Below are 17,760 nucleotides of genomic sequence, written 5' to 3'. Positions count from 1 at the left end.
CATTAATGAGGCAGTTTGCCCTTCTCAGACGTGACTAGGTTGGCATGAGACTGCTGTACAGGGGGTTGTGGTTACCAACCTTTGGAATACATAAGTGAACAATTTTCTCTAAAGTCAGTCTGTTAAATAAATCGAATTTAGCACTTTTGGTTGGTACAAGTTGGTCTACAAGTATATCTACAATATTTTGCAAAGATAGCAACATTTGCTGATATAACAGATTATACCAATTAAATGGATAAAGCAAATATCACAAATGAGATACTGTATGTCTAGTTTACAGTAACAGTTCAAATAATTTGCATGGCTGGTCACATTGCACTTATGTAGTGGGTAAAATTATGTAAAAAGTGCCCAAGCTGAAAAGCGGTTTAATTGTTTTTCTTTCTTCCGTATCATCTGATGAATCTAACATGAAGACATTTAAATATTCACAAAGGAGTGGGTTGGTTCTACCCTATCTGAAACAACATTAGTGTGTTCAAAACAAATCTACACCGGTCATCTCTGATAGATACAAGCTGTCAACTGCAGTCCTATTGTTTCTGATGAGACTCATAGGGGCATGCTAGAGGCTCTTTGGGAGGTTGGGAGAGGCTCATTCTTATGCAAACAGGGGCTATGGATGCTACTACTGGAGAGAATTTAGCGCTCTAAGGTCTTTGTAGAACTATAAAGAGGATTCCAGAATTATGTGTCTCGAGGCTCCATGTTTCAGTGCAAAGTCATTTACTGCACCTCAAAATCCCATTCATGATATTTCTCTCTCCCCCTACATTTTATCATCATGTCATAAAATTCTGAAATCATTCAAGTTTAAAATATGCTTAATTATTTCAGTAAATAGAAAATTTAATTTATATATATATAAAGTAAATGTAATGGCTGACCTGTTTTTACTATAGAATTTCTTTTGACTGAAATGTATTTTTTTTTTAGGTATTGCAGTCATTTCATTGCTTATTTGAAAAATTAATAATCACACTTGCACAGATTAATTTTTTCCATGTTATGGAAAGTGTTTGATTTGGTTGCCATATTGCATTTTAAAATTGTTAATGGAAAATTTAAGTAAAACAATATAACTTTATTCTGGTTTTTTTTTTTAAGTAATTTGAATGTATATACATATATAAAATATATATTTTTTAAAATAGACAGGAAAAAACGATAGCAATTTGCATTGGAAGGCGTCTAGGTCGTGTGCATACTCCTTAGGGTTAAATCTTAAAGGAAGAGCTTGAAGACGGGCAACACCTTCCCAAAAGTAGGGTGTGGTATTGGACTCAGGTATTGGACAGGTAATTTCTCAGGACCTCCCTTTTTTGTCCCTGGTATATATGGCAATCCCATTGAATTCCTATAGAGACTTTAAGCCTGTCCCGTTCACCTCTATAGCCCACATCGCACTTTTAGGGGATAAAAGGAGGAAAACAAGGGGTAAGAATCCTGGAGCCTGTGGAGCAAACAGCGGCTGCACTGCTCAACCTCAGCGCCAATATGTTGTACCTGGAGACCAATCAGCCCACATCATACAGTGAGGTAAGGCCCTTGCGCTACCACTGCCCATCTGGAGAGTTGGTCTCAGTGCTAGATTTTGGGTTCTCAGGGAACCCTGTGGAGTGATTGGCAACAGTGGCATCAAAAGTAGGCCTTACAAAGGCATTGAAATATGTTGCGACGTTGCGTACTTTCTTTTATCCTTTTTTATGCTGTTAACCAAAAACGTTTGAGGGGATACTGTTACTTCTGAAAATGTTGTGATTTGTCTTTCTGGTCTCACACTTTGCATTTGCATTTAATTGGCTTTAAAAAATATATATATTAGATTTGTTTGTGCACATGTTCGCCAAACTTTTTTTATATTGAGACTTTAGAAAGTGAAATGTTTGCATTTAAAAAGTCAAGTTTGTTGAACTGCGATAATGGATTTTACAATGGCTTATGGGTGTGAAAAATCGGACATGTGTGTCTACAAATAAAAACCAACATGTATTGCTTTAATGGTTTGCCTAGCTGCTGTTTTGTCTACGGTGTACTGCTCTTGGGTTGAGTCAAGGTATTTGGCAAATAATGGATTTGTCTGAGACGGTGAGACTGATAATCTTGTTTGTATAGAACAATAGGCTGCGATTGGGCAGTTTGCTTTGAGAAAGTACTCATGGAGTCTACTTTTACTTAACCGTAATATCCCTTGTATTGTTACTGTTTATGGACAGTTTCAGAAGTTTTTTTTAACATATACAAATATTTTTTTTAACTGTAGGTTAATGGATACAATTGCATGTAGACATCCAGAAGTCATTGTATTGCTATATCAGGAAAGAAAAAGAAGATTAATACTTAAGCCAAAATAATTGAGTGAGGTGACAAAAGGATCATGGTTTCACAGCTAAGCTTGAATTTCGTGTCAGGTTGCTAATGTGTTTTCGAATGGTCATGGATGAAAGTTAGCGAATTTCTGGGTGTATTTTTTGTTGAACTGCAGTAAATGCCAACACGGAGTCTTCTTCTGTAACATTTATATATGGAGAGCACATTTAATAATTCCCCAAAATGTCACTGTTTTGACATTTATTTTTATTTTAGAATATTTCTAAAAATATATATTTTTTTAATTCAAAATATCTTCTTTTGCATAATTTGTCAACTGAACTTTCATACAACAGAGCGATCTTTGTACTGTTACAATATAATGCAACTTAAGTTTCTACCCTGTGTGTTGTAAGCTAAGATAGTGGCCGGATCTGTGTTTGTTCTCTAAAAGCACCCCCATTCCTTCCTGACAGGTGGTAGTTCAAACTGTGATTTCAGTGCTGCCATTCTCTTGCACAAAGCTGTTGTCAACACAACACCGTTAGCTCAGAGACAAACCTGTTAGAAACGCAGTCCGGTCCCCCCAATCCCCACCCCACCCCCTTGTGTTTTTAAAACTGCCTTTAGGTAACCAATCCACTGCCCACACAGCTTTGATTAATGCTTTTAAACGCTCCGTCTCTCACTGTCTTTAATCATGGTAGGGGTTATGGGTCCGTAGACGTGCATGTTTTGTATTGTAAGAGGAGACATGGAGGTGCAAGGAATTTAAGCCAAACGAAATAATACTGTGTATGTTTTGATTTACCATAAATGTTTTAAATGATGGTTGAAATAAATGAAATTAGCTAATTGTAAGCTATGCTCTTTGGAGAGGTTCCTTAACTTTTAGGTTGAGTTGGGTTTAGGGAGAGTTGGGTTTAGGTCTTTGAGAGCAGTTTTGGCCTTAAGATGCACCCATATTTCTCTCAGCAAAGGGTCTTCAGGTTAAACTCCCGCTCGTCTGAGTGATAGATTGCGGAGCCGCTTTGAAGAATGCGTGCATCAAAGTGATCCTGAGAAGTCTAGGAATTGCAATTGTTTTAACTGTGGTGCATACAGATACAATCATCGGCTCTGCCCAGCCCACTGGGTATGAAGTGCGAAGAGAGTAAGAGCAATCCCTAACCCCCCTCCACCTTCTTCAATTTAGTACTTAATGTTTTCTTCCCCTGTGGTCACTCATCAAGGACTCACAGATGTTCTCAACACCCATCCCGGGTTACAAACTGCCCAGGTCACTGGAACACACCCAGGAATGGCAGCCATTTCACCCCCCCAGGCCAGGGCAGCCTCAGCTCCTGTCACAGCTCTTGAGTAAGGAGCCCTCATTTTGGTCTCAAACTCAAGACTTAAGTAGCTGTTGGAATGAAGTAGCAGTAATTTAGTGGTTTTGGTCATTAGGATACTTTTTGTGGAATCAAGAACCAAGACCGGTAGCATTCGAGGCTGAAAATCAACTGTACTGCTGGCTCTGCTGACACCTGTCAACAGCACATTGTTAAACGATGGAATGAGTTCTGTGGAGTTCCTTGAAGACTGACATTGCAGAATTTAAAACTGGAATCTTTACAATTTGCTTTAGCTGGAATCGTTTTTAAGAAACTGATAATCATTGAACGTTTAGATTGTCTTGATTTCACAAAAGCATCCATGTGTGCATTAGGCACAAGGGCAGCAATTGAGAAAGTTTTGCTTGTCAACATATTATTATTATTATTACATTTAAATGTATGTATTTGGCAGAAACTGTTATCTAAAGCGACTTTTGTTGCATTCAACATAATTGAATTACATTTGATCAGTTCATGCATTCCCTGGGAATAAAACCCTTGACATTGGTGTTGTTTGTGCCAGACTAAAGTATAGTATAGTATAGTATAGTATAGTATAGTATAGTATAGTATAGTATAGTATACATTTTAAATTTAAACTGCATAAAGGTAGATCTCTAGAAGAAAGGATTTGAGGATCCCAACTGTACAAAGGTCATATCAGCATATGTCTTGGCATTTCAAAAGCTCCATCTTGTTATTAAAGATTGCACTTGCAGCCTTTTCTTTTGCACTCTAAAAAATGCTGGGTTGTTTCAACCCAATTATGGGTCAAATATGGACAAACCCCAAACGTTGGGTTAAAAACGTAATTAAAAAATGTAACCCAATGGCTGGGTTTGTCCATATTTGACCCAAAATTGGGTTGAAACAACCCAGCATTTTTTAGAGTGTGAAAATCAGTCAGCTTTCCTTTAAATTTTAGTTTCTTCCCATTCCAATTTGTTCATCAGCAATCAATGCATAATGTTCAAACTTTCAATGGTATTATAAAAGACGAACCCATCATAGCCATCTGATTTATGGCTCTGCTTAAGCATGCACACATCCCAGGGGCTCACTCTCCAAGTAGGTTATAAACGGGGTGGTATTTTTAAGAGCAGCTAAAGCAGTTGTTGCATTGTGGAAGAGTATTTGATAAAAAGGTGCTAGAGAAAGTTAAACACTGATCAAAAAGTTGAACTAAATGCTAAATAAAAAAGTTATTACTGGGTGTTTTGTCTACACAAACTTTTTGAATTATGATATTGTATTTCCTCATAGCATATGCACAGTTGGTTAACCCTCTTTCCCCTCACTTTATTATCAGTGCTTCTTTCAACATTGAGCAGCTCTAATGATTCTTAGAAATTAGGAAGTGTGGGTGGTTTCACAGATGTGACTTGTATGTTAAAATAAGTCATAAAGTGTAACTTCACATCTCACTCGGTTTACCTCAGTAAAATGCTCATGCTAATAAAATTATTATAAAAATATTCCACTACACTACATGATACCAGTTTTGGAGCTTAAACTGTACATGACTTGGCCTCTCAAGCAAAGATGTTATGATGATTTCAGCAGTGAATTCCTCTATACCCATTTTTCCCTAGAAACTTAATATTGTAGGGTCATTCTTTTATAGCTGCATTGCTTTTTCTCTTCTTCTTTTTTACAGTTTAAATGCTTGTGTTGATTGTTGTCCTTTTGCCCAACTTTAATTATAATTTCAAATGCTAATGTGGTGCTAATGACTTGAAGTAGACGGTACACTGCCCTAGACCTCTGTAGTGGGATCAGACACACAGACTGACTTGCGTGGTCTTACTGTCTCTAAAAGATTCCATTATGTCCTAATTGCTCCATTGTAAGGACGTGTGTGTTTGAGAAGTTCTGTTGAGGCTGGAGGGTAATGCTCTAGTGTTTGGGTCCTCTTTGTGTGGGTATGTGTGTGTCTGCTCTTGCAATACGCTTCTTTTCATACACCGATAGACCTGGTCTATTGTTTCTCTAGACAGGCTCTTAAAAGCCAGAGACTCATTGTTTCCAGGAGGCTGAGCAGACTTGTGGCGTACACACACACACACGCGCACACACACACACAATGACCGACCCCTGTCTGTACAGTGCAAATGGCGCTCTCAGGTGTGTGGGTAGCTATACAAAATAGGCAATTTATTAAAAATATTTTAAAACTTTTAAAAATGTATTCTTTCTAGACAAAAATGAATTATTTGAACACATGCATTAGTCAAAATAAATGGACGCTTTTAACATTTCTGGGATTCTCAGAAGCGGAAGTCGTCTTAGTCTTCTATAGTGGTGTAGTACAGAAACTACGACAAATATGTTTAGCCTGCTCCCATTTGCCCCAATAGCAGAAATCCATGATAGCATTTTGATGACTTTCCAAAAGAGGAACAAATATTAAGAGTGATTATGTTTGTCAGAAGATAGAAAGATCAAGTTTGCAGTCACTCCCTCGGCCGTTGTTTTAGCAACACGACACGTAGCGTCATTAACCGGTTTTCTCTACTTTAATGCCAAAAAACACAAAGTATACTGTTATAAATGTACTTTTTTTTCCTTAATGAAAATATAAAAGAACTTTTGCTGTATTTATGATGTAATAACTATAGAAACACGTCATCACAGTCTGCGAAAAGGGCCCATCTTTGATTGTGGCCCACAGCATCAGGAGAATTTTATAGGGAGGGAGTGAAAAAGAAAGAGACAGGAAAAGAGAGAGAAAGGGGAGAAGCGTGCAAGCTGGACAGCTGTCTCCATCCATGCCTGAAATAAACAAGGGACTCGGTTGAGATTAATGACTGTCTAAAGAGCCACACAACCATGGCACCTCATCCAGGAATGTGGCGTATATAAATGGAAAGGAATGGACTGGAGGAGTGGGGCTGGAAAAGACTGGCTTACCTCCAGAACATTCTTCCTTCTCTCAAATGACAGTCATTTTAATTCCTCTCTGCGCCTTCACTGGAACAAGGCAACAGGAGCCGTGTGAACTGTGTATCGCCCATTCACTGGCCGTCCCCCTTGCTGACCCCACCTTCCTTTGTTATTACTGCATCTTCCAGTTCATTTAACTGTGTCTTTATTTATTCCTACAGAGCCCACCCTCAACATTAGAGCAATTAAGGAGTGCTAAAGACTTAATTGGTCCTGAATATGATGATTGTTTACATTGTAAACGACTGCAGTTTCACACCTATAGAATAAAAATCACTGGGATGAATTTAGAAGTAGTTCATTTTGAGCTAATTAGACGTGTAGTATTTAAGACCCGATTTGTTCCTGTTAGATGTTAGGCTACTTTCAATTCCTTGAAAATGGGGAAAAAAATGCTGGGTCGTTTCAGAAGTTAAATATGGACAAACCCCTTAAAAATGTAAACCAATGGTTGGGTTTGTCCATATTTGACCCACACATGGGTTGAAACAATTTGAAATTTGTGCTTAGTTGTGAATCATTACATACTGAATTATGGTTTCTAATAATTTACATAATGTTCTTTTTTAAATAAAACTCTTGGAAAACATTTGAGTGAGAGCATAACTGAAAATGTACATACAGTAAATTAATATTAGTTACATAATGTGTCATTATTGTGGTAATCCTTCTCATCTGTCAGGATTGACATTTGATGCTGTTCTAGATGATGCTGTTATAGAAGGACATTTACTGCCTTTCTTAATGCAAGTAGACAGGGCTGTTTGATGAACAGTTTGAAAAAGTGCATAACCTCTTGGGTCATAATTCTCTCTGACTTGCGCATACTGTGCAAAGACTTCTTTAAGTCTGCCAAGCACTGGCTGATATGACCATCATCTGTTTCTCTAAGCCCACCATTACATCATAGCCTGATGTATTAACATCAAAAGAAGCGGTATTGTGGCAACAACCCATTAATGTTTTGATGAATATTGTGTCTTTGTTCATGTGACACTGCTAATACCATAAACACTTGAAAAGATTGTATACTGATAAAAATACTCCCTTTTTTTCCTCTAGCCACAGTATACAAGTCTGGGGCTTCTCAGCAGCATGGATCAAAATGGTGGCTCCACCTCCACCAGCCCCTACAACAACGATCATGCTCAGAACAATGTAACGGCACCATCACCCTACGCCCAGCCCAGTTCCACCTTCGAAGCCCTGTCTCCATCACCTGCCATCCCATCCAACACAGACTATGCTGGCCCACACACCTTTGATGTGTCCTTCCAGCAGTCCAGCACAGCCAAATCAGCCACCTGGACGGTAAGTCATGGCAATTGTGTATATGTGTGATGGATGATGGATGACTTTTTTGACACATTATTTTTTACACTATGAAATTAAATATTGCTAGTAAACTACAGACAAAACCCATTTACACCATTATACTATTTATTTACACCCCTCCCCCTTACACACACAAACAACAACAAAAATCAAATTTTATTCAGATACCTTTTATTACTGGGGTAAGGGATTAGAGCCAAACCAATAGAGAAAGGAGACCATGTTGTCCTTTGAATCTATATTGGGGTTAAGTGTCTGGCTTTAGGGAAACAACCAAATATTTCTGCACCAGGAAAGGGGACCTCCTGCCCTCTGGTTACAACTCCTCTATGTATGGCATTTGGAGTGTTTTGTTGTGTTATGACAGTGTGCTGTGGTTGTCTGTTACACAAGGACAAAGACTTTGTGATGTTCTTATTAAAGGTGATTTCTGCTGTCAAGGGTTCTTCTTCTCTAGAAGGATAGTAACGTTTTTGTCTGTCTGAACTCTGCTTTAGGCACTTCTGTGAACTATATGAAAGATGTCAGTTACAAAACTCTCTCTGGCTGAGAAAAAAAGGCACAACGTTTACTGCATAATACTTGCCGTCTTTTTGAAGATTTTCTCAAAGTCAGTTAAATTGGGTACAAACAATAAGCAGTTATTTAAAAAAAAATATATTTATTATTTTTAGTCAATAAAATGCATTATCTGATGAATACTTGTAATTACATTTTTGAACATTAAAAAACTGAAAATATAAAAGTATTTTAAATATTTTAAAAAGACGAAAGGAAAATTCTATTAAAAAGGGCCACGACTGACCCCTGCTGGTGAGTTGTTACCTTTCATAGACCGCTATGTCCACATAGCGGAAAAAATGCGCTTCAGTGAACATTACAGTAAGCGGTGTCACTGTCACTTTGTTTTGCAGATAGGTGTCACCTATTTATAATCAAACCGACTAAACTTGCTAGGCTAGTTGTAGCAGCATGGGAACAATCCCATCAGGCCACTAAGTCTGTCAACTAAAAAGTACAACAAAAAAACTGGCTTTCGGTTGGACAACGCACCCTAGTGGTTGCTAGCTAGTTATAGCTAATTAAGGTCTTGCCGACCTTGTCTTTACACTGTTTCTTAATTTTTTGCTGTGTTTTATGATTGCAATAACAACTGTTGTTATTTTTGCACTAAATGTGATGCATTTATTTCTGACAAGGCTAACCTGATCCCTTCAATGGAAGCCATTTAATCACAGACATTAAATCAGATGCATGTCTAGCATTATTTGAGGTTAATTGATCCCAGGTATTATAAACCAATGTCTTGTTAATCTTGAATTTGGCAGATTGTGGTCTTGAAAAACCAGTGAGTCAGTTGCGGTAATGCAGTTTTATATCTTTGAGTAAACAAGTTGAGCGGAGATTGGTTTTTGAGTTGCTCAGTGCTCATTGGCTACAGTGCAAGTGTGGGATTGTGACATTTACCCTATTCCCACAAGAGCCCTTGTCATCCTCACTTCTTGACTTCACCAATACAGCAGCAATAGTCAGACACCTCACTGTACTTAGAGAAGACTTCTGGGTGTGAGAAAGACACCACACCCATGGTTGTCTCATTTTAGTTATTCCTGCTCATTCTCTCCACTGTGAGAAACGGAAATATGAATGCTATGAAGAGTAGCTCATCTTTTAATTTAATTAGCAAAATGAAAGGCATTTTTTGGGTTAAGTTTCATGTAACCCACGCTTGTTCTCCATACGCAGCTCACTCTAATCCTGCATATATTGCTTCCATGACACACACCCACACACATATTTCCTGGCATTGCATACTACCGCTCATCATTTACGGGAATGCTTTTGCAATCCTGCTTTTTTGTAGATGTCAATGATAAGACCATTCATGAACCTTTTTTGTCCGTTTTCAATTTTCAGAGGAAACTCATCCCCTCAATCATTTTCAGTTCACTTTTTTGGCTGGAGTTCGTTTAGTTTGATGTTCTTTAGAGCAGAGCCTCCAATTGCATTTTACTGTCAACCTATCAACGCATCCACAATTTAGTTTGGCCATTGGTTCACCTGTATAGAACGGCATGACCAAAGGAATGCGATCGCTAGAGTTGTTGTCTCAAGAAGTGAGCTAGGGATTAGAAGAATGGGTCAGTAATACTCGTGTAAATACTCCATGCCTTCCCCCTGAACCCTACAGTGCCAAAGGGGCTGTTCCCTGCTCAATGAGTAAAGCTTTTCGACTGCGTCTCTCATAATGCCGCAGGACAAGGAGATGAGAACGAGGATAGAAGTTGGGGGAGGACAGACGCGTTCAAAGAGATGAGTGTTCCAGCGAAAGGTGGCAAGATACGACTTGTCCATGGAACATCTGCAGGCCCGTCCCACGCCTCGTGAGATGGAGCTGAGACTTGTTTGTGTCAACGAGCTTGTCGAGACTCGTCTGACATTGCCACGTAAAGCCCTAAAACCTAGAGCAAGCAGAGGAAGAAGAAAAGGAGGGAGAGGTTAATTTAAAAAAAAAAAAAAATCTGAGGTTGAAAAGATTTTTATGATAGGGAAATGATTTCTAAGAAAGGCGTACCTGGAAAAGCACACTTCTCTGACAGGTTCTGTTTGGAGATGTTGTTCTTGTTGTTTTGTGTTTTAAAAGCACAGGTAATCTTTAATTGTTTAAAAGACCATGCAAGAGGTAGAACTGGACTGAGTCAAAGAAGAGATCAGTCTGTCAGCACCAGTATAGCGACGCGTCTGCTTTATCTCACTTGCACGTTCATAATCTCCATTTTCTCGTGCAGCCGAGATACAATGGATCTCTCTGAAAAGGCCCGGCATCTACTTATTAGACGTGACCTTAAAGCCCACCTTTTGTGCGACACCTTCAGAACGTAATTGATCGAGAACAGAAATGCAAACACCTTCATTTTCAGCAAAAGAAGAAATAAAGGTAGCTGTGAGGAAAGAATTTGGCAGCACTCAGGGGGACCATTGAGCAAAACTAGGGGAAATCCAGCATAATTACACCAAAGCTTGTCACACGTTTTCTGGGAAAGATCACATTTCCAGAGCATATAATTTAATCACAGGGCATTAACTAGTGCCAGGAAGCATTGGGGGCATTTGTTTACATCACTTCGAGAAAGTATGAATATGATGAGGGTAGTTTGCAGAACAAGTCTCCCTCCAAATGCACTATGAACAGAGTTACTGATTTTGGTTTGAAAACCAATTGCATTTAAATGTCGACATGCACCTTTGGCTTCATCCTTTTTGTGCACCAACTGGTTTGAAAGTGAAAATCAAAACCTTTTAAGTAAATATGCATAAACAACATGCAAAGTATTCAGGCGTGAACTCAGCATGGCTGTTGATTTGGTAATCAAAACTGTGGTTGCAACCCTTCTTGCTCACCAACTAAGTCCTGCAAACGTGCAACAGCAAACAATTGTTTCCCATGTATTCTAGTGTAAAAAGCGTGCCATTATGAGTAAAGAGCTCTACTTTGTCCTCAACATTTATAGCATGAAATATATTAAGCACAGGTACGGCCAATGTCCTGTGAAATTTGCCTTTTAACAGATTAGCATTTTCTGTGTGAAATTAGGATTTAAGTGTAGGGGGTGCAAAAGTTTTGCTTTCCAAACTCACCAAACAGGTGTTTTTATAATTTTTTTCCCCCTGCTGCGCCAAAGGGGGGGAAACAATTTTATTTCTTTCCCAATGAAACCGGTTTTGGAAGAAGCAACAGGCGTGATGGTACATGTCAGGTATGAGGTGGGACAAGACCAGAGGCGCCAGAGCATTGGGCCAACCCGCCCTGCCATGCTGAGACACGAATACAGCCTTAGCCCGCAGCCCTGCTCTGCTCAAACACACACACTACAGCTGCAAACTTGTCACAACATGTACAGCGCTGTATGTGTGTGCGTTTGTTGTATGTGTGATTGTGGTTTTACACATAAATCTCTGTATGTGTAAAAATCTCTTTGACTGATTTGTTTATAGTGCACATCATCAATTTCAAAGACATTGAAAATGATTCAAGAAACAGTTGGACCATGTTATCGCTTTTTATTTTAAATTTCAGTAATTAACACGTTAACATAATTTTATAATAATTAAAGGCTGCAGGATAATAAAGGAACCGAACAACCTTAAATATGGTGCTTCATTTCAGTCATTATTAAAACAGAGCAGATTCTGCACGTTTCCTTTAGGCTGCTGATATACTGCACAAGTGCTCTGCAAGAACGATAAGATCACTTTAAAAGTTCCACTACCATACCAGTTTTTTAGCATCTTCCAACTGTAGTGTAGAATTCTGGGTAGCACTTTACAATAAGGCTCAATTTGTAAATGCATTAAGGGGGTCATGAACTAACAACAATGTACTTTTACTACATTTATTTATCTTGATTAGTGTTAATTTATAAGTATACTTATACAGCAGTGTTGTTATTGTTAAATAAAAATATAAAAATGTATAAAAGCTGAAATAAAATAAAACATCAATAGATGTAAAACTGAAATTTAGAAATGTTGCCTTGAAATAAATAAGTTGGAGTACTAAAATTAAAGCTAACTAGAATGATAAAAAAACTAATAAAAATGACAAAAGCACATACCAATTTTACTTAAACGTAAACTGAAAATATTAAAATAAAGGTTAAATAAAAAAAAATCAATAAATACTATAATAGTTTATAAATAACAATGAAACAACAGATATATTTTAACATGCATTTAGCATAAAATGTATGAATGATCATGAAATCACAATAAACAATAATATGTTTATAAATGAACATTAACCTATAAATGCGTTAAAAAATGATTATTCATTATTAGTTCATCAATGTTGACAATTTAACCTTTTTTTGTAAAATGCTATGAAGCTCCTTTTCTGTTCAAACAGTTACTTTAACCTTTTTTGTTCCATTCCCAAGCTGTGTGATTCCCATTGTAGCCCATGACTGGGACATAATTACATGTTAACACCACTGTGCCCCTCCCTGTAAAACAGCCAATGCCTCCAATTCATCAGATCACTGTGTGGCCCCACCCTTGGTGTATGTGTGCGTGTTTTATGTGTGTGTTTTTCCCCTGTCAGAAGCGGCTCATTTGGCCCTAAGCAAACACGGGAGCCTCCTCACATGTTCGAGTTCTGAAAATGTGTTGCTTTAGGGCTAGAATTGATATATCAACTGCTTTGTTTGTGTGGTGAGTTTTGTAGGTTGAAGTTTACGACGATGTTGCAAAATATGTAAGAATGGTGTTTGTTGTCAGTATGTCATTTATATCTGTCTCTGGCTTTTTTTTTCCCGCTGGGCCTCTGTGTGATTGACCCTCTGGCATTCATGTCTACATTCATTGGTCCTAGAGGATCTTCCCTCTCCCCATCTCTCACTCACCTCATTTAAATGAATGACAGGAGCGTACAGGGCATATCAAGTTGGGAGCAGAAGTGCAATTACAGTTATTTATCTTTCTTTTTTATAGAACACCTTTCAAATAGTGCGTTCAGTTCACGCACAAAACACCTCCATCATCCCCCGGTGAAAGCACCCCGGTGCTAATTTAGTCCGAGCTAAACTGGGTCGAGCCAGTTCTGAGAGTGCAGATGATGAGTGAAGGTGCTGTATGCTGTTGATTTTCTGATGAAGACATCAGCTAATGCAAGTGATATGTCAAGTCAGAGAGCCGAAAATATAGACTGTGCAGACCGTCTTTCAATGTAGCTGACATCAAATTTGTCAAAAAAGGTGCAGTTAATTAAATAAGTCATAAACTAACAATTAATTTTTGTACAGCATAATACATTATAATAATGATATATGTAGAGCAATTTATTAATCCATTTTTGAATGTTAATATACTATTATTCATTCCTAATATTTAAAGGTAATTTGTGAATTAAATGTTAATTTATTAATGTTTATTAAACCTGTTAAAAATGTAGTTGTGTAGAAATTAACATTATTTTAGATTAGTAAATGCTGTTAAAGTATCTTGTATCCTTTACTGTGGTCTTATTGTATCAGTGAAATCATAGGCAAATTCTTCATGGATTATTATTTCCTTTTCTTTTAATGTTGTTGTTTTTTTTTCCCTACATCATCCAGTTTGTTCTACCAATTCCTTCAGGAAATGGCCAGGATTTGTGTGTGTGTTTGTTCTTGTCAAGATTGTGTAATACTCTGAAAGCTCACGAGCAGGTGTTGGGACGGGCTCCTCTCATTGGAACACTTCATATCAAAAGTTAATAGAGATGGAATTTAATGTAACATTGTTCTTCAGAACAGCCCCGGGCAACGTTCACAGCCCCTTTTTTCTTTCTTTCTTCTTCGTCATCTTCACCTTTTCTAATGAACTTGACAGGAAAGTTTTCTCCACAGTTATTTTCCATGGGCTCGATACGCTGCTTTCAGCTCAAGAATTCAGTTCAAAGCTGCAAAGAAAATGATGGTCTGTGCTATTTTTCTTGAAAAAGAAGTGATGTGCAACCAGCCATTGTTATCTACAATACAAAATCTATGGCCTAGCATTAGGTTTTGCAACATTGATGGTGGCTGAGGGGTGATTTGCAGTTGTCACAATGTTGGCGGTCACACTTTGTGAGACTGTTTAATCACGTAGATCTTTCTTTTTGTCCTATTATGTGTGGTAAGACAGTATGTTAAACACTTGATGATGCTGTAAGTATGAGTAACTCCTGAGTTTTAGCCTGCGGTGATGAGGATGATTCAAGCACACTGTGTGATGCAATTGTGATTTTTGTGGTCAGTGACACCCAGAACATCAAGCTGTCATCAGTGATGAAGAGGATGTTGGGAAATACATGTTGTGGTTACCTCATAAGATTTCTATTTCTATTTAATAATGATATGTACAGTAGATGTTTATTTTCATGCATTTAAAAACAATAAACCTAATTAGTGAAACTCCAGCAGAGCCTGCTTCTGTGTAAAAAGTCATTCTTGCATAAATTGATTTGAACATGACAATTTATATAAGAATAGTATAAGCAGGGCTTGACGTTAACACCCACCAAATGCGGTTGTATTTTAGCAGTGGGAGTCACTCCTACTAGACACTTTAGGGTTGAAATTTATATATAATATATACTTGTCCTAAAACTGTATTCTTTTAAAAATGCATCTGAAATAATAAGTGCAATGTAGTGTGAAAAATAAACTTTTCAAAACATATTGATATGACACGCCTTGAGTATGATTAACGAATTACACCATTGGTTTTTAACCAGAGGGCCTCAAGCAAACTTTAAAGGGGTCCTGATTATGCTTTAAAATGTTTTAAAATATGACAAAAAAATTAAAATGTGACAAACAAGCTAAAACTAATTAAACCACAGCTAAACTTCTGGAATGTTACTATTTATTGATTTAATTGGATCTATTTATTTTATTTATTTATTTTTTTAATTCAAATTATTTTAGTACATTTTTAATCTGTGGACATTCTAATTTCTGTACATTAACAAGAGAGTGGGGGGTCTGCAAATATCGTTCTGTATGAACAAGGCCCATTGCTCAACACCAGAAATATTATCACATCAGGGTAATATTTTTTCGTCAGATTTCTGCAACAAAATGGTTCCTGACATCTTGATAGATAAATTATGCTTCAGGTGGTTTAGAAAGCAGATCTTAGTGTGCTTTGTGTGCTTAAACACAGGTATATCTTAACCCATGACAGCTGTAGGACAGAACCAGAAGTCCTGCCGCCGAATACCAGCTGCTATTCCCTTTAAAGACAGTTATATGGTGCTTATTCCACTAAAGGGTTGCCAAACTGCAGCTGTTTTATCTCTGCATTGGCTGTTTAAGAGAAAGACTTTCTTTACATGAACATTTTACAAAAGCTCTCAAAGAAAGCAAAACATTTTGCAACATTTTAGTAATACTGATTAAAATGTGCGTATATTGTTAAAATAGGAGTGCAGTGATATTACAGATGCATTAAGTCATTTTTGGTTGTTTTAATTGCAGTTGCTAACCAAACCTTTCTGTCTTTTCTTTAGTACTCCACAGAGCTGAAGAAGCTGTACTGTCAGATTGCCAAAACCTGTCCCATTCAAATCAAGGTCCTTACCAATCCACCTCAGGGTGCAGTTATACGGGCCATGCCTGTCTATAAGAAAGCTGAGCATGTTACTGAGGTGGTCAAACGATGCCCGAACCATGAACTGAGCAGAGAGTTCAATGACGGTATGTCACTCGTCTAGATTTGTACTCTAGGAATGCAATTAAATGTGTTTTTATTCTTCAGCTTGGTGATCTAATCGACTGACTTTTGTGTTCATTAGGCCAAATAGCCCCACCCAGTCACCTGATCAGGGTCGAGGGGAACAGCCATGCTCAATACATGGAAGATTCCATTACTGGGCGTCAGAGTGTGCTGGTGCCTTACGAGCCCCCTCAGGTGAACACACACGCACACACACACACACACACATCGTTATGAGGACAATCCATATGCGTAATGATTTCTATACTGTACAAACTGTATATTCTATCCCCTAAACCTACCCATCACATAAAACTTTCAGCATTTTTACATTTTAAAAAAAAATCACTTGGTATGGTTTATACGCTGTTTTCATTGTGGGGACATTTGGTACTCATAACATAGGGTTTACAAGGTACACACAAACACTGCTCCTAGCTCTCCCTACATGCCCTGCACACCTGAAATCATTCCTAACAGATGTTAAATTAAAACAGCTCTACAGAAATGAACAACTGTGTGGTGTATGACACGGTTGTTCCCCATTAACAGGTGGGCACAGAGTTCACAACCATCCTGTACAATTTCATGTGTAACTCCAGCTGTGTTGGCGGAATGAACAGACGGCCTATTCTTATCATCGTCACTTTGGAAACCAGAGAGTAAGACAATTTCAAAACGCATTGGATTTTCCTGAATAGAAGATCGCTAATTTGTGAAGAACATATGGAAACACGCATACATTTCTTCATTGGTCTCTCCCAGTGGTCAGGTTTTGGGCCGACGGTGTTTTGAGGCTCGTATCTGCGCGTGTCCTGGACGTGACCGCAAAGCTGACGAAGACAGCATCCGCAAACAGCATGTCAGCGATGGCACAAAGAGCAGTGAGGGTATGAAGCGCCGTAAGTAGTGCTGGGGGCTGGTGACTGGGCTTCATCTGACACAAATACACTTGCATTGCATGTTTCTTACTCCTAGTCCTCTCACCTCTATAGATACTGCATGTCCTCTTGAACAAACAAACACACACACACACACTGCAACTTTTCCTCCTGTTCTGTGCTTCAGCTCTGCATCTTGTGCTTGCAGATCTTCTTTTGCAGCTGTTTCACTTCTTCCTCTATCTCTGTCTTCCACAGCTTTCCGCCAGGCCTCTCACCTGTCTCAGCACCCCTCCATCAAGAAGCGAAGATCCACCGATGAGGAAGTGTTTTGTCTGCCTGTGAGTATCTCTGCTTTGTCTGCAATATTCCAGCATCAGATTTTCGGTTATTTATTTGAAATAAAATATAAGACTTAGTTCACACAGGACTTTATCAGTTTATACAGTTATTATTTTTCAATGTAAACATACACTAGGTGGACAACCTGTTGTCTTCCATCCTGTTGCTCTCTATTTAGCTATTTTTGAACACGATAATTGGTCCTAAATGAACGGTCCCTTGCTCGATGAGAAAGAGTTGTTCAAACTTTCTATGAAGCCTGCTTGTATAATGTATTTTTGTTTTATTTATGTTACATAACCCATTAAAAACGGCACTACACGTTACCTTTT

The 17,760-nt window shown here is 38.1% G+C and overlaps 1 protein-coding gene across 23 annotated transcripts in view; it reads left to right on the top strand.

Annotated features, from left to right (window-relative positions):
- tp63 (tumor protein p63) overlaps positions 1-17,760 on the top strand; it is a 42,075-nt gene that overhangs the window by 15,899 nt on the left and 8,416 nt on the right. For 7 of the 23 annotated variants that reach the window (XM_079627702.1, XM_079627699.1, XM_079627707.1 and 4 more), the window contains exons 1-7: positions 1,365-1,542; positions 7,695-7,943; positions 16,000-16,186; positions 16,285-16,400; positions 16,758-16,867; positions 16,971-17,095; positions 17,345-17,427. In XM_079627702.1, coding sequence (XP_079483828.1) covers positions 1,501-1,542; positions 7,695-7,943; positions 16,000-16,186; positions 16,285-16,400; positions 16,758-16,867; positions 16,971-17,095; positions 17,345-17,427 — 912 coding nt within the window. In that variant the 5' untranslated portion in view covers positions 1,365-1,500. Of the gene's footprint in view, positions 1-1,364; positions 1,543-7,694; positions 7,944-15,999; positions 16,187-16,284; positions 16,401-16,757; positions 16,868-16,970; positions 17,108-17,344; positions 17,428-17,760 lie in introns of those variants that run through there. The other 16 variants (XM_079627692.1, XM_079627712.1, XM_079627708.1 and 13 more) reach the window with 3 other exon arrangements.

The sequence above is a fragment of the Phoxinus phoxinus genome (genome assembly GCF_949152265.1).
Source record: "Phoxinus phoxinus genome assembly, chromosome: 11".
Lineage (NCBI taxonomy): Eukaryota > Metazoa > Chordata > Actinopteri > Cypriniformes > Leuciscidae > Phoxinus > Phoxinus phoxinus.
The sequence above is the reverse complement of the archived record's forward strand: the minus strand, read 5'-3'. Positions and strand labels throughout refer to the sequence as shown.